Here is an 18972-nt window from a genome sequence, read left to right on the forward strand (position 1 = left end):
ATATTACTACCATTTAGGCAGTACTTTAAGGTTTATAAAAAGCTTTATAAATAATATCATCTCATTTCATTCTCATAACAACCCTGAGATATAAGTACTATTATTATCCTCATTTGAGAGATAAGGAAATTGAGGCAGAGAATATTTAAGTGATTTGCTCAGAGTTATATGTCTAGAATCTGAGGCCAAACTGGATTATATCTTTCTAACTCTAGGTCCTTCACTCTATCCTCTTCTAGCTCCCTTATTTAAGAATTAGGGCAATATATGATCAGGAAAGGGTGTAGTGTGTGTTATAAAAATTCAAAGAAGGCTTCAACATTGAGATGATTCAAGCCAATTCCACTTGTGCAGTGATGAAGAGAGCCCTCTACACCCAGAGAGAGAACCATGGGAACAGAGGGTGGAATACAACATAGCATTCTCACTCTCTCTGTTGTTATTTGCTTATGTCTTTTTTTCTTAGTTTTTTTTTCTTCCTTCTTGATCTGATTTTTCTTGCACAACCAGCTGTAAAAACATGTGTACATATTGGACCTAACATGTATTTCAATGTATTTAACATGTATTGGACTGCCTGCCAGATGGGGAAGGGGGTGGGGGGAAGGAAGGGAAAATTTGCAACAAAAGGTTATGCAAAGATCATTTGCATAATTAAAAGAAAGAAAGAAAGACATTCAGAGAAGGGGCAAGAGCTATGTGGGAAGGACTTTGTAAAAAAGGAGATTAAATTTGAACTGCTACTTAAAGGATGGGTGGGTAGAATGTAGATTTCAAGTGGGGAAAATAGATTAAACAAAGTATGAAGACAGAAACACATCTAATGTATGTAGGAATTAATGATGACTATATAGGCTTAATGAAAAGGAGAATGAATGTGGGGAAATCCTAGGATTATTAGTGTTATTTCAGACATGTGGAGACCTTGAATGCCAAGTAGAGAAATTTAAACTTGATCCTATAATCACTTAGAACTCAATAGAAGTTCTTCAGGAGGGAGAATATGTGATAAAAAGTTAGGCTTGAAGGTGATTAATTTGGTAGATGTTTCTGCTGGAGCCAGGTGGGCTAAGATCAGAAACACTGATGGCCTGCTACTAGGGAAGATGGGGCCAGGATATTAACTGATAAATGCATCTCCTCTTTTCCAGAGACATAGTTCACACCCCTGCTGGCCTGTAGGCTATTCGGCAAAAGTCCTCCTGAAGGATGTGTACAGCTCACCTTGTACTTCAGCCCAGAGACCCCCAGACTATAATGGCAATGCTGAGGTGACCCTTTTGGGGAGTGGAAATCCTATCCTCTGCCAGCAGCTTGTTTCAGACCTTTTCAACTTCTCATCCTGCTCCTTTTCCCAATGCTCCTTCAATGGCGTTTTCCAGCCTCCTGTGACTGGGAACTTCATCGTGAGTCTTGGGGAATCATTTATTTCACTTTGGAGCATGGGGTAGGGCCATTGGGGGTTCAGGATTCATTTTGCAGCTAAAACCCATTCTATCCACAGGGTTAGGCCTGTGGCTTACTCTTCTGGATTTTATCCCAGATATTAACTTCACCCCTGTGTCATATTTTTACCCTCTCCCTTTGGGAGAGAACAAGTAGTCCTTAGTTCATCCCAGACACCAGATATCCTTAAGTTGAGGAAATTAAATTACCTCCATAGAAGTGTTTCTGAAAGTGATTGGCTCAAGATGAACAGGGATGATGATCTATAAGGGAATCTTGAAGGGTAGGGACATAGTGGACTTGAACAGTGATGAGGAAATGTGGTAGTTAAGGGCCATTAAAATCACAGGAACTGGAGATGGGGTGGCTGTCATAACTGAAGGTAGGCAAGTAGAAGAATGAGGAACAACTGTATCTTTGCCAGAGATCTGTGGCCTTATCCTACTCTTATATCTTATACTTGTTCTTAGGCCTTCTCTGCATTCTACTACATTGTGGACTTCCTTCAGAAAGTGATGAAGCTGCCTGTGACCTCTACAAAGAAGATGGGGTCTGCAGTCAAGGCTTTGTGCAATGAGTCATGGGAAAAAGTAAGGCCTTTTCAATGTCTGCACAGAGGGTACAAGATTGTATGTACAAAATCTTGTGACCACAGACAGGATGTTAACAATATATCTCTATCAATCATTTCCATCTCTGTCAATAATTTCAACTCCCAATTCCATCTTGAATAGAATTGAAGGTCAAGAGTGAGAGAATATTTCTGGCCCATCTTCCTGCTCCTAAGCCCTTCATCCCATTCATTTGAGAGCCAACAAGAAATTTTTAATTCAGCCCAGATACTAGATATCCCTCAGTTGAAGGAATAGAATTTCCTAGACTACCTTAGAAAATGAATTGAAGAACATCCTCTTAATCACGATGGCTCCCAGAGGTCACGGAATGCTTTATCTCTTCTCTATTATTTAAACTGCAATTTAAGCACCTCCTTTATGCCAGAGGCAAGGCTAGGTGGTAGCCTTAGGGAGGTAAAAAGGTTATAGTTCTTTCTCTCTGGAGCTTACATTCCATTGAAGAGATAATATGTAAATTAGGGTGTACAAAATAAAATGTAAATGGCGGCGGTGGCTTTGGGAAGGATTCTCCTAACTCTTTACTAGGGGGGAAAGGGATTAGTAGCTTTTTGGAGAAAGTGTCATTTGAGTAGAATTAAAGGAGTTGAGGTGGGAAAAGCTGTCCAGGTTTGGGGGGTAGTCATTACAAAGTCCAGGAGCTTAATGTAGTCATCTATTTGAAGAACAGAAAGAAGACCAATTTGGTAGGGTCATGAAATATGGGGAAGCAAATAATATACAGGGGGTCCCTAAAGTCTTAATGCAGTTTTAAATTTAAAAAAAATTTAAAAGTATAAATGCTACAAATTTAGCAAAAAATTTCCAGTCCTTTTCAGCAATTGGAGTTTCTTTAACAAAGGTACTAAAGTGGTTTGCCATTTCCTTCTCCAGCTCAGTTTACGGATGAGAAGATGAAGCAAATAGGGTTAAGTGACTTGCCCAAAGAGAGATAGTGTCTGACATTGTATTTACACACACAGCCACACACAGACACACAATTAGAAAAATTATTTCTGTTTTTTAAATATTAATATGTTTCTTGTTAAAATTTAACATAACCACCATCTTTTGCCAAGACCCTAGTTGATTTCGAACTTGGTAGACAATTTCATCAACTGCTACTCGCCCATTGAAAGAATTGTACTTGTAATTCTAACCTTAAGGTCATCCAAAGAACAAGGACTTGATTTGTTTTTATTATTATTATTAAAACTTTTTAATTTTCAAAAGATATGCATGGATATTTTTTCTCTCCTCCCTACCTCCTCCCCTAGATAATAAGTAATCCAATATATTTTAAACATGGTAAAAAAAAAAAATTTATATATATATGTTAATTCCAATATATGCATACATATTTATATAATTATCTTGTTGCACAAGAAAAATCAAATCAAAAAGGGGGGAAAAATGAGAAAAAAATAAAATGCAAATAAACAACAAAAAAAAGTGACAATGCTATGTGGTGATTCACACTCAGTTCCCACAGTCTCCTCTCTGAGTGTAGATGGCTCTCTTCATCACAAGGTTATTGTAATTGATCTGCATTCTGAATCCTCTCATTGTTGAGAAGTCTCACAAAGGATTTGATGTCTTTATGACACATCTGATGCAGCTTCCTCAGAGAAAAGTCTAATGGGATAGATCAGGTAACCAAAGTGACCAAGCAAAAGCAACATTATTCTGGCTTTGAGAAAGAGTCATAAAGAAATTACGGCACACAATAGATATCATGGTTGAATACTCTACCTTGCTAAAATAATTAAAAATTGATTATTCAAAATTCATAAAAGTAAATAAATGGGAAAATTAAAATAATTAAGTTTTTTAGTAAATAAGTTTTTATATATTATTTTTGTAAATTTGTAATATTTATACTCCAGAAGTTATTATCCTTTATCACATAAACATGTGTACATTTATACATCTATATATATATATATATACACTCATATACGTATGTATATATGTATAGCCTCATTGAGACTAGGAATTTTGGGACATGTATAACAAACATTGAAAGAGGCCAAGTCATGAAGAGCTTTGAAAACTAAATAGGGCAGCTTATATTTGATGCTAAAGGCATTTATTTAGAAGAATTTATTGAATTAGGAAGTGAAAGGGTCAGATTTCACTTTAGGACAACACTTTGGTAACTAAATGTACATTAGAGTGAAGAAGAGAGACTTGATAATTAAAGGCATTTTTAAGAAGCTAATGCAGTAATTCAGAAGTGATGAGGACTTTAACTATGAGTAGAGTGGCCTTATGAATAGAGTGGAAAGAATAGGGTTTTTTTTGTTTGTTTTTTTTTTAATAATTGGTGTTCTTTATTACAACTACAATTTTACATAAATGCATGTTGTTTTTTTTTATTCATTTTTCCAAATTATCCCCTCCCTCCCTCCACTCCCTCCCCCCATGACAGGTAATCCCATACATTTTACATGTGTTACAATATAACCTAGATACAACATATGTGTGTAAATACCATTTTCTTGTTGCACATTAATTATTAGCTTCTGAAGGTATAAGTAACCTGGGTAGATAGACAGTAGTGCTAACAATTTACATTCACTTCCCAGTGTTCCTTCTCTGGGTGTAGTTATTTCTGTCCATCATTGATCAACTGGAAGTGAGTTGGATCTTCTTTATGTTGAAGATTTCCACTTCCATCAGAATACATCCTCATACAGTATTGTTGTTGAAGTGTATAGTGATCTTCTGGTTCTGCTCATTTCACTCAGCAACAGTTGATTTAAGCCTCTCCAAGCCTCTCTGTATTCCTCCTGCTGTATTTCTTACAGAGCAATAATATTCCATAACCTTCATATACCACAATTTACCCAACCATTCTCCAATTGATGGACATCCATTCAACTTCCAGTTTCTAGCTACAACAAAAAGAGCTGCCACAAACATTTTGGCATATACAGGTCCCTTTCCGCTCTTTAGTATTTCTTTGGGATATAATCCCAATAACAGCAATGCTGGGTCAAAGGGTATGCACAGTTTGATAACTTTTTGGGCATAGTTCCAAATTGTTCTCCAGAATGGCTGGATTCTTTCACTACTCCACCAACAATGTATCAGTGTCCCAGTTTTCCCACATCCCCTCCAACAAAGAATAGGTTTTTTAAAATAGCATTTTATTTTTTCCAAGTATATATAAAGACAAATTTTAACATTTATTTTCTAAATTTTGGAATTCTGAATTGTCTCCCTTATTCCCTCTTCCTCAAACAGTAAATAATTGACATTGGTTCTATATGAGCAATCCTGTAAGGCATATTTCCATATTAGTTATGTTGTAAAAGAAGAAATTGAAAATAGCATAATAAACTATGAAATATCTATTTTAAAATATTAAATAAGGGGGCAGCTAGATGGGTCAGTGGACAGAACACTTCCCCTGAATTCAGGAGGACCTGGATTCAAAGTCAGCCTCAGCTACCTCCTAACTTGCTAAGGCAAGTCACTTAACGTCAAAACAAAAAAATGAAATATTCAGTAGGCAGTTGAAAGGTCTCCCTCTCAGAAAAGAACATGATTGGATTTATATATTTGGGAATGATCTTCAGAGAAAAGATCATTAAATCCATGAGAATTGATGAGGTTACTAAGTGAAAGAATATAAAGAGAGAATAGAAGTTTTCCTAGGATCAGGAGGTATGATATAAAAGATGAACCAACAAGGAAGATTGAGGAGGGATCACATAAGTAGGGAAACCCTAAAGAAGAGAGGGTATCCAGTAGGGGATAATAGTTAACAGTGCCAAATAGTTCAGAGAAAGCAAAGAGGGATGAAGAGTGAAGGTCAATCAGTTAAGAGAGCTCTGGTAATTTTGGAGAAACTTGTTTCAGCTAAGTGCTGATGTTGAGTCAGATTCGACTCCTTGTAACTCCATTTGGGGTTTTCTTGGTAGAGATACTAGAATGGTTTGTCATTTCCTTGTCCAGCTCCTTTTACAGATGAAGAAACTGAGGCAAAAAACAGAATTAAGTATCTTGCTCAGGGTCGCAGAGCTAGCAAGTGCCTGAAGTTGGATTTGAACTCATGAAGTCTTTGTGACTCTTAAGTCCAGCATTGTGTTCACTGTGCCATCTAGCTGACCACAGCAGTAGTTTCAACTGAGTGAGGCAGCTGGATTACAAAGGGTTGAGAAGTGAGTGAAAAAAGTGGAGGCACAGAGTACTAATAGCTTTGTCTTGGCGTTTGGCTGTGAAAGGGGGGAGAGATTGCTTGAGAATAGAGTAGGGTCTGGAAATGGCAGTTGGATCATGTAATGGATAGAACACTAAAAGTTTGAGTCAAGAGAACCTGAGTTCAAATTTGGGCTCAGACACTTTATATTTGCAAGTCACTTAATCCTATTTGCCTCAGTTGCTCATCTGAAAAATGACTTGGAAAAGAAAATGGTGAACTGCTCCAGTATCTTTGCCCAAATAAGGTTAGGAGGGTCAGACACAGAAAAGATTCAACAAAAACTAGGGTCTAGGAAGAGTTTGTTTGTTTGTTTTTGGAAGGTGGAGGGTTGAATGTTTTTGTAAGCAGCCAGAAAGGAATCAGTAGATAGGGTGAAATCTAAGATTTGAGGAAGATTATTGTGAAGTTGATTTGCTGAAGAGAACTGGAGGGAAAATGAATGCACTTCTACAGGGACTGGGCTGGTTTAGAAGGATCATCTTCTCCAGGGACTGAATGAAGCAAGGGAGGAGAACATGAGGATTAATGTCTAGAAGTTTTTGAGATAGAGAGGAGAAAAGGATTGTTGATGTTGCAGTAAATGATCTCAATGGTTTTTATTTTCTCAACAAAGTAAACCTTGAGATCCTTACCTGAGAGATAGGGAAGTGGGAAGCTTGGGGAGAGAAAGGAAAGTTTGGAATGGCTTGTGTGGGAAGTGGGATGGAGAATCAGTTAGGGAGGAGTAAAAGAATTCCCTTGCTGATGAGAGGGCCTAATTGAGATTAGATAATATAAATTTGTAGTAAACACTGTTGATTTCATCCTGTGATTTCCTTCTGCTCCTTTCAGCAACCCATGGATAGGAGTGGAAGAGGTACGAAGGAATAACCCAAGGTTGTAGTTTGACAAACCTTTAGTTTCTTTAGTATTTTCTCAAGCATTTTGTATCTTTCCAATGGATCTTCCAAAGGAAAGCAAACAAAGACACTAAGGTCTGCTTCATAGAGGAGGTAACTGAAATTCAGAGAGGCAAAGTAACTTGAAGAGATTAAAATTTCAGTTTACGGATTGGACTAGTTGACCTCTGGAGCCATTTAACTTTTTTTTTTTTTTTTTTTTTTTTTAATTATAGCTTTTTATTTACAAGATATATGCATGGGTAATTTTTCAGCATTGACAATTGCAAAACCTTTTGTTCCAACTTTTCCCCTCCTTCCTCTCACCCCCTCCCCCAGATGGCAGGTTGACCAATACATGTTAAATATGTTAAAGTATGGGGCAGCTAGGTGGCACAGTGGATAGAGCACCAGCTTTGAATTCAGGAGGACCCGAGTTCAAATCTGGTCTCAGACACTTAACACTTCCTAGCTGTATGACCCTAGGCAAGTTACTTAACCCCAGCCTCAGGAAAAAATAAAAAAAAATGTTAAAGTATAAGTTAAATACAATATATGTATACATGTCCATACAGTTATTTTGTTGTACAAAAAGAATAGGACTTTGAAATAGTGTACAATTAGCCTGTGAAGGAAATACAAAATGCAGGTAGACAAAAATAGAGAGATTGGGAATTCTATGTAGAGGTGCACACTCATTGCCCAGATTTCTTTCCCTGGGTGTAGCTAGTTCAGTTCATTACTGCTCTATTGGAACTGATTTGGTATATCTCATTGTTGAAGAGGGCCATGTCCACCAGAATTGATCATCATATAGTATTGTTGTTGAAGTATATAATGACCTCCTAGTCCTGCTTGTTTCACTCAGCATCAGTTCATGTAAGTCTCTCCAGATCTTTCTGAAATCATCCTGCTGATCATTTCTTACAGAACAATAATAGTCCATAACATTCATATATCAAAATTTATTCAGCCATTCTCCAATTGATGGGCATCCACTCAGTTTCCAGTTTCTGGACACTACAAAGAGGGCTGCCACAAACATTCTTGCACATACAGGTCCCTTTCCCTTCTTTAAAATATCTTTGGGATATAAGCCCAGTAGTAACACTGCTGGATCAAAGGGTATGCACATTTTGATAACTCTTTGAGCATAGTTCCAAATTGCTCTCCAGAATGGCTGGATGTATTCATAATTCCACCAACAATGTATCAGTGTCCCAAATTTCCCACATCCCCTCCAACATTCTGCATTGTCTTTCCCTGTCATACTAACCAATCTGACAGGTATATAGGTGTATATATATATATATATATATATATATATATATATATCTCAGAGTTGTCTTAATTTTCATTTCTCTGATCAATAATGATTTGGAGCACCTTTTCATATGAGTAAAAATAGTTTCAATTTCATCATCTGAAAATTGTCTGTTCATATCCTTTGACCATTTATCAATTGGAGAATGGCTTGATTTCTTATAAATTAGCGTCAATTCTCTATATATTTTGGAAACGAGGCCTTTATCAGAACCTTTGACTGTAAAAATGTTTTCCCAGTTATTGCTTCCCTTCTAATCTTGCCTGCATTAGTTTTGTTTGTACAAAAGCTTTTCAATTTGATATAATCAAAATTTTCTATTTTGTGATCAATAATGATCTCAAGTTCTTCTTTAGTCATAAATTCCTTCCTCTTCCATAGGTCTGAGAGGTAAACTATTCTGTATTTTTCTAATTTATTTATAATCTCATTCTTTATGCCTAGGTCATGAACCCATTTTGACCTCATCTTGGTGTATGGTGTTAAGTGTGGGTCAATGCCTAGTTTCTGCTATACTAGTTTCCAATTTTCCCAGTGGTTTTTTTTTTTTTTTTTTTTTTTTTTTTTTTTTTTATTTATTTATTTTTTTATTTTATTTTATAATTATAACATTTTTTGACAGTACATATGCATGGGTAATTTTTTACAACATTATCCCTTGCACTTACTTCTATTCAGATTTTTTCCCTTCCTCCCCCAACCCCCTCCCCCTGATGGCAAGCAGTCTTATATATGTTAAATATATTACAGTATAATTTAGATACAATATATGTGTGTAGAACCGAATTTTTTGTTGCACAGGAAGAATTGGATTCAGAAGGTAAAAATAACAGTTTACATTCATTTCCCAGTCTTTTTCTGGATGTAGCTGGTTCTGTCCATCATTAATCAATTGGAATTGGATTAGCTCTTCTCTATGTTGAAGAAATCCACTTCCATCAGCATACATCCTCGTACAGTATCATTGTTGAAGTGTATAATGATCTTCTGGTTCTGCTCGTTTCACTCAGCATCAGTTGATGTAAGTCTCTCCAAGCCTCTCTGTATTTCTCCTGTTGGTCATTTCTTATAGAACAGTAATATTCCATAACATTCATATACCATAGTTTACCCAACCATTCTCCAATTGATGGACATCCATTCATCTTCCAGCTTCTAGCCACTATGAAAAGGGCTGCCACAAACATTTTGGCACATATAGGACCCTTTCCCTTCTCTAGTAGTTCCTTGGGGTATAAGCCCAGTAGTAGTATGGCTGGGTCAAAGGGTATGCACATTTTGATAACTTTTTGGGCATAATTCCAGATTGCTCTCCAGAATGGTTGGATTCTTTCACAACTCCACCAACAATGCATCAGTGTCCCAGTTTTCCCACAGCCCCTCCAACATTCATCGTTATTTGTTCCTGTCATTTTAGCCAATCTGACAGGTGTGTAATGATACCTCAGAGTTGTCTTAATTTGCATTTCTCTGATCAATAGTGATTTGGAACACTCTTTCATATGAGTGGAAATAGTTTTAATTTCATCATCTGAAAATTGTCTGTTCATATCCTTTGACCATTTATCAATTGGAGAATGGCTTGATTTCTTATAAATTAAAGTCAATTCTCTGTATATTTTGGAGATGAGGCCTTTATCAGAACCTTTAACTGTAAAAATTTTTTCCCAATTTGTTACTTCCCTTCTAATCTTGTTCGCATTAGTTTTGTTTGTGCAGAAACTTTTTAATTTGGTGTAATCAAAATGTTCTATTTTGTGATCAATAATGGTCTCTAGTTCTCCCTTGGACACAAACTCCTTCCTCCTCCACAAGTCTGAGAGGTAAACCATCCCATGTTCCTCCAATTTATTTATGATTTCGTTCTTTATGCCTAAATCTTGGACCCATTTTGATCTAATCTTAGTATGTGGTGTTAAATGTGGGTCCATGCCTAGTTTCTGCCATACTAATTTCCAGTTTTCCCAGCAGTTTTTGTTAAATAATGAATTCTTATCCCAAAATTTGGGATCTTTGGGTTTGTCAAAGATTAGATTGCTATTTTTATTCACTATCTTGTCCTGTGAACCTAACCTATGCCACTGATCAACTAGTCTATTTCTTAGCCAATACCAAATGGTTTTGGTGACTGTTGCTTTATAATATAGCTTTAAATCAGGTACACTTAGACCACCTTCCTCTGACTTTTTTTTCATTAGTTCCCTTGCAATTCTCGACCTTTTATTCTTCCATATGAATTTTGTTGTTATTTTTTCTAGGTCATTAAAATAGTTTCTTGGGAGTCTGATTGGTATAGCACTAAATAAATAGATTAGTTTGGGGAGTATTGTCATCTTTATTATATTCGCTCGGCCTATCCAAGAACATTGAATGTCTTTCCAATTATTTAAATCTGACTTTATTTTTGTGGCAAGTGTTTTGTAATTTTGCTCATATAATTCCTGACTCTCCTTTGGTAGATATATTCCCAAATATTTGATACTATCGACTGTTATTTTGAATGGAATTTCTCTTTGTATCTCTTGCTGTTGGATTGTGTTGGTAATGTATAAAAATCCTGAGGATTTATGTGGATTTATTTTGTATCCTGCGACTTTGCTAAAATTCTGAATTATTTCTAATAGCTTTTTAGCAGAGTCTTTGGGGTTCTCTAAGTATACCATCATGTCATCTGCGAAAAGTGACAATTTGATTTCTTCATTTCCTACTCTAATTCCTTGGATCTCTTTCTCGGCTCTTATTGCCAAGGCTAGAGTTTCTAGTACTATATTGAATAGTAATGGTGATAGCGGGCAACCTTGTTTCACTCCTGATCTTACAGGGAAAGGTTCTAGTTTATCACCATTACATATGATGTTTACTGAAGGTTTTAAATATATGCTCCTTATTATTTTAAGGAATAGTCCATTTATTCCTATACTCTCAAGCGTTTTTAGTAGGAATGGATGTTGGATTTTATCAAATGCCTTTTCTGCATCTATTGAGATGATCATATGGTTTTTATTAATTTGATTATTAATATGGTCAATTATACTAATAGTTTTCCTAATATTAAACCATCCCTGCATTCCTGGTATAAATCCCACTTGGTCATAGTGTATTATCCTGGGGATGATTTTCTGAAGTCTATTTGCTAATATCTTATTTAAGATTTTAGCATCAATATTCATTAAGGAAATTGGTCTATAGTTTTCTTTCTCAGTTTTCGATCTACCTGGTTTAGGTATCAGTACCATGTCTGTGTCATAGAAGGAATTTGGTAGGACTCCTTCAATCCCTATTTTTTCAAATAGTTTACATAGCATTGGAGTTAGTTGTTCTTTAAATGTTTGGTAGAATTCACCTGTAAATCCATCTGGTCCTGGGGACTTTTTCTTAGGAAGTTGGTTAATAGCTTGGTCTATTTCTTTTTCTGAGATGGGACTATTTAAACTACTTACTTCTTCCTCTGTTAATCTGGGCAAGCTATATTTTTGAAGGTATTCTTCCATTTCATTTAAGTTATCGAATTTATCGGCATAAAGTTGAGCAAAGTAGCTCCTAACTATTGTTCTAATTTCCTCTTCATTAGTGGTGAGTTCACCCTTTTCATTTTCAAGACTATCAATTTGCTTTTTCTCTTTCCTTTTTTTAATCAGGTTTACTAAGGGTTTGTCTATTTTGTTGGTTTTTTCATAAAACCAACTCTTAGTTTTATTAATTAATTCAATAGTTTTTTTATTTTCAATTTTATTAATCTCACCTTTTATTTTTTGAATTTCAAGTTTTGTGTTTGTCTGGGGGTTTTTAATTTGTTCCTTTTCTAGCAATTTTAGTTGTAAACCCAATTCGTTTTTCCCAGTGGTTTTTTGTCAAACAATGAGTTCTTATCCCAAAAGCTGGGATGTTTGGGTTTGTTTAGAACCATTTTCCAATTCTTGAGAGCCTGCAATTTTTTAACCTTTCCAAACTACACAAACTGAGTTAATGTCAGAACCAGGATTAGAAAGAACTCCTGACTCCCCAGAGATAAGGCTTTTTGACCTTACACTATATTTTGTGGTTAATTAGATTGTAACTGATTATTATTTGTACCTAGTCTAAGCTAACATTGGGTTAAAGATCCTTTCAGCATTTTTAAAACCATCCTTTGTTTAAATTTCCTATGAGTGGTTTTTTGTTTGTTTGTTTGTTTGGTTGGTTTTTTTTGGTCTTAGAGACCCAAACTTCCTCTTTCTGTCAAAATGTTAATTTGCCAGCTTGGCACTCCTACCCCCACCCCAGTTTGAAGGCAAGGAAGCCTCACACACAAATGTTAATGTATTGGTCTCCCAAAGGCCATCTAACTGAACTTTCTTGTCACTCTGTGGCCTCCTTTAATAAAGGGCAGACTTCTGGCTAGCCTCCTTGTGGGTTTTGGTCTAGTAGGAAAAAGATAGAATTTGGGAATTTGGATATCTTACCTGTAATCTAATCAACAAGTGTTAGGAACCAGCTCCTCTTCTTTCTCTGGGACTCTGTTTCCTCATCTATAATATTTTAGAGGTGGAAGAGAGGCAGGAATAAGAGGGAAGAATTAGATGAGAAAATATACAAAGTTCCCATAAAATCTGAAGTTTTGATTATAAAATAAGACATTTGCTGGGAAAAGGAATAGGGGTGGGGAGTCAAGGCTCTGAACAATGGCCCTGTTGAGTGTTCTTCTGTTTCCCATCTCCAGCTGCTGGAGTTAGCTCCTAGTCAGAAGTCCCGACTGGCAGATTACTGTGCCTCTGCCACCTTTGTATATCAACTCCTTGTTCAAGGCTACAGATTTGATGAACATACCTTTCCTAGAATTGCTTTCCAGAAGAAGGTATGCATTAGATTGGGGGTGGTGGTGTGTGAAACTTTAAAAGGGAAAAAAAGTAGAAGGGAGGGTGACAGGGATGAAGGGAGAAGATGGGAGGAGAGAGAAGGGCTTTCTCAAAGTTAGCTCCTTGAGGTTAGGTTTAGATTGTGTGGCTATAGGTTGGACATCAGCAGGTAAGAACATCCCACCTTGGTGTTCTTTGCCTCATTAGCACTTGTGTCCCCACACCACTCTTACCATTATAGTCTTCTACTTATTAGACCAAGAGGAATTAGAAGGGGATATATGGCTTGGGCTCCTTCTGAAAGTATATGTCCAGAGACTTGGGCAGAAAAAGAAATTAGAATTGAGATGGCTATTTGCTCACTCTATTAAGGGAGAAGGTGAGGGCTGTGAGAGTGTTTCAGAAAACTCATTGACCCAGAGTCTGATTGTGGATTCTTCATCTTTTCTTTTTAGGCTGGAGACACATCTATTGGCTGGGCACTAGGTTACATGCTGAACCTGACCAACATGATTCCACCTGACCGGCAGTATTTCCATAAGGGCACAGAATATGCTATTTGGATAGCCTTAATTCTGCTTTTCATTGTGATCATACTTATTTCCTTGGCCATGGTTTTTTGCTTTGTTCGACCTTCCAAGACACAAAGTGCCATCTAAATTAATTGCCTGGCTCCTATGGGTCAAGTCCTGTTTTTTTTATGCTCCCCCCAGCACTGCTACCCCTTCCTAGTGTTCTAAAAACAGCAGGATTGTCTGCCCTTCCAGCCTAGTTTTTATCAGATAGGACAATTCACTGCCTCTTCGAGGCATTTGGGGATGGGGGGTGTTGTATGGATGGATTGCAGGGGAGGAAGAGACTAGAGCAGAGGAATAACTTAGGTAACTTGGGTTTTCCCCTCCTCAGTTTGGGGAAATCTCATCTCATTACTGATAGTTTCATTGAGAAGTACTGTATGAAAAGTAGATACTGGCAGAGGTGATTGTTTCTCACCAAACTTAGCCTAAGGCCTCTAGAGCTAAAGATCCCTGTAACCCAGAATGCTCCCCAAACCTTAGTCCACACATCTATTTGAGCTGGTGTTAGTAGGGCCTGTTATGGGCTTGGGCAACTTGACTTCCAATGACACTTTGGGGAAGACACAGCCAGGTAATTAATTAGAAATCCATATCTGATATGTGTGTCATGGCGTGGCACATCCTAACCTTTAGCAAACCCAATTCTCCACCTGATACTCCCTCTCCTCCATCTTTGTCTTGAGCCAGACCCTTTCTTTATTGTGGCCTCTGGCATTCTGGGATGACAGTACCGACTGAGATACTCAGGTAACCCTTTCCTATGGGATGGGGATGAAGTCTAACCTTTCCATGGAGGGCAGAAGTGCTATATTATAGAAAAGCAGACAAGGCTTGACTAATGGAGAGCCTTGGGGTTGGGGAGTAGAGATTGGGCTCAGTGAAAGGGAAAAATAAATCCTGGAGAACATGTTCTTAATTTCAAACTCCAGAGGTCCCCAGCATGCATATGGTTCTCCCTGTGGTACTTGTATAACTTTGGGGGGAGGGGGAAGAGGCAGAAAGAGAGCGAGATGCCATCTCTATCTGTGCCATTGGCGTTCATTATTTGTTTTTTAAAAAGAAGAAAAAAGCTTGTAATAAAATGTATCCTGGATAACTAGCCAGTGCTGAGGCTCATTTCTCTTTGGGGTGAGTCCCTGGCTGATCCCTGGCCCACATGCACTTTCTATAGCTTACAGTCCCAGAAACATGATTGCTGAGGAGAAGGCCAAATAGAAGAATGAATGGTTACCTTGACAAAGAGGCAGGGGCAAATGTAGAGAGTGTTCCTTATAGAGCCCTTCTTGGAGAAATCCGCCTCAAGAAAGTGAATTATTTTGAGCTAGGAGTGGAGGTTGTAGAAAAAGTAGAAAGGCAGAGGGATTCAAATACATTGTTCTTTAATTAAGAATCAATATTATCTTTCCCAAACAAGAAACACATTAAACTTTCCGGAAAGGATAGGTATTTGTGAGAGTGGGCACTGGGGGTATGTGCCAATGTATGTGTCACCTGCACAGTGTTTTATTAACTCCATTTGGAGCTTCCCCTGCTGTGTAGGCTTTTTCTCCACTCTGCACTCACTGCTGCTGCTCCATCCCATCTCTCTAGTTTTACCTCTGTGGAGTGGGAGAGTCCCAGGCTGCAGGAAGCCGCAGTGCACATTGGCCTAAGTCTCTGTACTCTAATCTCCACCCAGGCAGATGTTTGGCTCATGCTTGGAGGTGGAGGGAGAGGGGAAGGCTGGAGAAGCTGTTGTCACTGGTGACTCAGGTTTGATATGCCGAAAGGAGGGAGGGGAGAGAGGAGCCAGCACACCCATAGAGATTACATCTGATGTATAGGATGCTCAGCTTCAGATCAGCTCCTGGGGGAGGCCACCTTTATCTTTAAATAAGGACATTCTTTGACAAGATTACCTTCAGGAAGATACTTCCAAAGATTAATGTTTGGGAGGGTTGAATTTAAAAGAAAAACATGGATTTTTGCCAGTCTCCAGTGTTACTACATGAATTCTCTATTTCCTGTATTCTCCCCCTTTGAGTCCACAAGAAGATGGACACACCCGTGTCTGCAGCGCAGTGGGCAAGCAGCCCTCTGTCCACCTCCTCCAGCCAGGATTACACCCAGCCTAAAACCTTTCCATGTCCCCTGCAATGCAGTTTAGGCCAAGTTCGAGATCCGGAGCACCTTCAGCCAGTCTTGCCCTTGGGGTGATTTCTGTGTATTTTTGGCCTAGGCTGTGAGACCAATCCCCAGTTTCCTAGGCCAATAAACAGGTATTGTAATTCTGGTCTTAGAATACTGCCCTGAGGGTTGGGTGATTGGGAAAAGTAGGTGGAAGCTCCAGATTAATGTAAAAGACTATGAATTAAAAAAATAAATAAATAAAGCCTCTACTCCAAACCTTATCTTATTTTCCTAAATTTTGAAAAATAAAGACTAATGCTACTTCTGGGTGTGGATGGACTAGGTGGTGTTTGCTGTTAAATTATTAATCTTACATTCTAGGGCATATGCAACTGGACCCAGACACAAGAGTTCAGAATGCCCACCTTAGAGGCTTTGTTAACTAGCATTGTTTCTTGGGCATTCACAATCATACTGGTTACTTCCAGTAACCTTAGCTAGTAGAGGAGACCAGGTGGTAGGTCCTGCTCCCCACCTCAATTGGAATGATTCATCTTAGACACTCCTCTCCTCTCCGACCTCCCTCCCTCCCCCCCCCCCATTTCTGGGAAATGAGCTCAGATGCTATTTCTGTCTGGCTAGGCTGACCTTCAGAGATGAGAGGGGGTGGGCACGATGAGGAAGGGGCAGATTCTCCAAGAGTGAGCCCTCACCAACAGCCATGATTCTCAGATGTAGAAAACTGGCCAAGAGCAGACCCGCAGTTTGTTTTGTGAGCCAAGGATTTCTGCAGTGTGAAGGACTGGAAATACACCCTTCTTTGAGCTGAAAGGATAAGACCACCCTTTCTCAAAAACCCTTCTTGTTTAGCCATACAATATCTTCTACTGAGAGTTACAGCAGGGTGATTCTGAGCTAAAATATAATGGGGAAACTATAAGAAGGGAACACAGTGGGTTGTATCAAGGACACAGATTATTAGAGCAGACCCTTGGGGCTTTATGGGCGGACATAGGGAGTATTATAACAAGGGCACTGGGAATATTACTAGAAAGGGATTTGAGGGTATGCTAACAAAGATATCAGGAACTGTAATAGGGAATACCTTGGGAGGGGGTCCTCGGGGCTTTGTAGCTTGGCTAGTAGTGTTCCAAGATAGGAAGCAGGGGGACTTTAGAACTGGATCCTAGAGCTATATTAGTCTTTTTTTCTAGTGGCCTTCTGTTATTAGGAACATCTCTTACTGGGAATGAGAGTTCTTGGGTACTTGACCTCTCAAAGCCCCAGGCAACTTTTTGGTTCCAGATTGACTCAGATTGGATGTAAATAGTAAATCTTTTTTGCTTGGAGCAGAAACCCTGAAGGTCTTCCCCTCCCAGATTCATTTATTTAGTTATTGTTTTTGTTTTTAGACTAGGTGAAGGAGGAGATTCTTTGCCTCAATTGCTACTTAGCCTTAATCTCTGAATGGGCTCCACCTCACAAACAGACCTGGGGAAGACTTTAGCTTAAAAAGAGCCATAGTCTGATTTCATTCAGGGCGCCCTGATCTATACCTGGACCAGATAGGTCTGGGGGCAGTAAGGCAGGTGACTCGCCTGGCCCTCTCTTTTAAATCTGGCTCACTTAGGCATCATGGGCCTCTTCAAGAACAAAGGATTGCTAGGGTAAAGGGATGGTCTCTTGAGGCCATTCATCCTTCAGTGAAGTCATTGGTCCAAACCCGGTCCCATCTACCCTAGTAAATGTACTGGCCCGCAGAACAAGTAGATTTACAGTTGTAGAGTGGAATGACCAATTTAAAATTCAATTCAGTCCTCCCTCTTGCACTTACCTATGATTTTAAATAAATCATTTACTCTCTCTAGACCTTAGTGACTTCATTGGTGTTAGAGGGGAAGGAGGTCAGATAGGGGACCACTGAAGTCATTCCTTTATGGGATAAACCAGGCGTTTTCATAACGTACCACAACAAGGCGGTCGTGCATGAAACTGCGAACCTGTGCCTGCGCTGTTACTGCTTCCAAACATACAATACAATCACGGTGTAGATTTATCTCTCCCCCTGGAGATGGCTACTATTAGACAGAGATAGATACATGTATCTCTGTGAAATACTCTATAGATACTTCGTGTATCCGTTCTTTCCCTAGCTTCAGATACTGTATTTCTTCCCTTCTAACTTGGGAGCTCAGGCGTGCCCTCAGAGATGAGCTCTCACTGCCTCCCGTGGGAAGGCCGCCCCCGGCCCCACTTTCTCTTCTGAAGACAAGGACCACCGCACTACTAACACGCATGTTTCTTTACGGTCTAAAAGCCGCACTGCACGTGTCACCTTATGCGGTCCTCACACGGCGCTGCACAGCTGGCTCCAGCTGGGGGATCAGTCCGTGTGACAGCGTCTAAAGCACGAGGTGTCCCCGAGCCGGACCCTGATTCATGTTGGGGGGGTGCCCGGTGCGCTACTTTTTATGTTGTAGCCCCGGTAGAATGGGAGCCCTTTGCTTTGTCTTTGAAACCCCTGACCCCTCACTACTGTGGCTGGTGTCTAGCAGTCCCCAGCCAGCTAAGGGTCGCTGGATAGAATTGGGTTGGATCACAAGCCCAAAGGTACGCCCTCGCCCCCTAGTGGCTGCAAGGAGGCCTGCTGCTTGGCTGCCCCGGTAAGCCTTGGCCTGTCTGTGCCCGGTGGCAGAGGCGCCTGGGTGGTGGGGTTGGGGGGCTCCTCACTCCGGGGGTTCGGTGGGCACGCGGCCGGGGCAGACCCCAAGCAGAGATTACCTCGCCATGCTCTGACCTCGCTCCCAGGGTCACGTCTTCTTGAAGGCCCCGGGTTTGGGCCAGAATGGAGCCCCGGGGCCAGAACCGTGGTGCTGGGGCCACAGGGGGTGCGGAAGGGGCTTCCTCTTCCCCGCAGGGAGCCCAGCGTCGGGTTCCCCTAGTGACTACCCTGAAAGCAGAGGTGGGAAGAGGAAGGAGGG

The 18972-nt window shown here is 39.4% G+C and overlaps 1 protein-coding gene and 1 long non-coding RNA gene across 3 annotated transcripts in view; one reads left to right on the top strand and one right to left on the bottom strand.

Annotated features, from left to right (window-relative positions):
* Window positions 1–14981, top strand: part of ENTPD2 (ectonucleoside triphosphate diphosphohydrolase 2) — a 27997-nt gene extending 13016 nt beyond the window's left edge. Inside the window, exons 6-9 of the mRNA XM_074289083.1 lie at window positions 1152–1406; window positions 1917–2036; window positions 13169–13303; window positions 13760–14981. Coding sequence (XP_074145184.1) covers window positions 1152–1406; window positions 1917–2036; window positions 13169–13303; window positions 13760–13963 — 714 coding nt within the window. The 3' untranslated portion in view covers window positions 13964–14981. The remainder of the gene's footprint in view (window positions 1–1151; window positions 1407–1916; window positions 2037–13168; window positions 13304–13759) is intronic.
* Window positions 4488–18935, bottom strand: LOC141555822 (uncharacterized). 2 transcript variants are annotated; one of them, XR_012486348.1, is made up of 3 exons: window positions 18773–18935; window positions 12912–12977; window positions 4488–4954 (listed from the first exon to the last, which is right to left on the bottom strand). It is a non-coding gene; the product is annotated as an uncharacterized LOC141555822 (long non-coding RNA). The 2 variants fall into 2 exon arrangements; XR_012486347.1 differs by lacking the exon at window positions 4488–4954 and adding an exon at window positions 9099–9534.
* Between the last annotated feature and the right edge of the window lie 37 nt (window positions 18936–18972).

This window comes from Sminthopsis crassicaudata, chromosome 2 (assembly GCF_048593235.1).
Source record: "Sminthopsis crassicaudata isolate SCR6 chromosome 2, ASM4859323v1, whole genome shotgun sequence".
Lineage (NCBI taxonomy): Eukaryota > Metazoa > Chordata > Mammalia > Dasyuromorphia > Dasyuridae > Sminthopsis > Sminthopsis crassicaudata.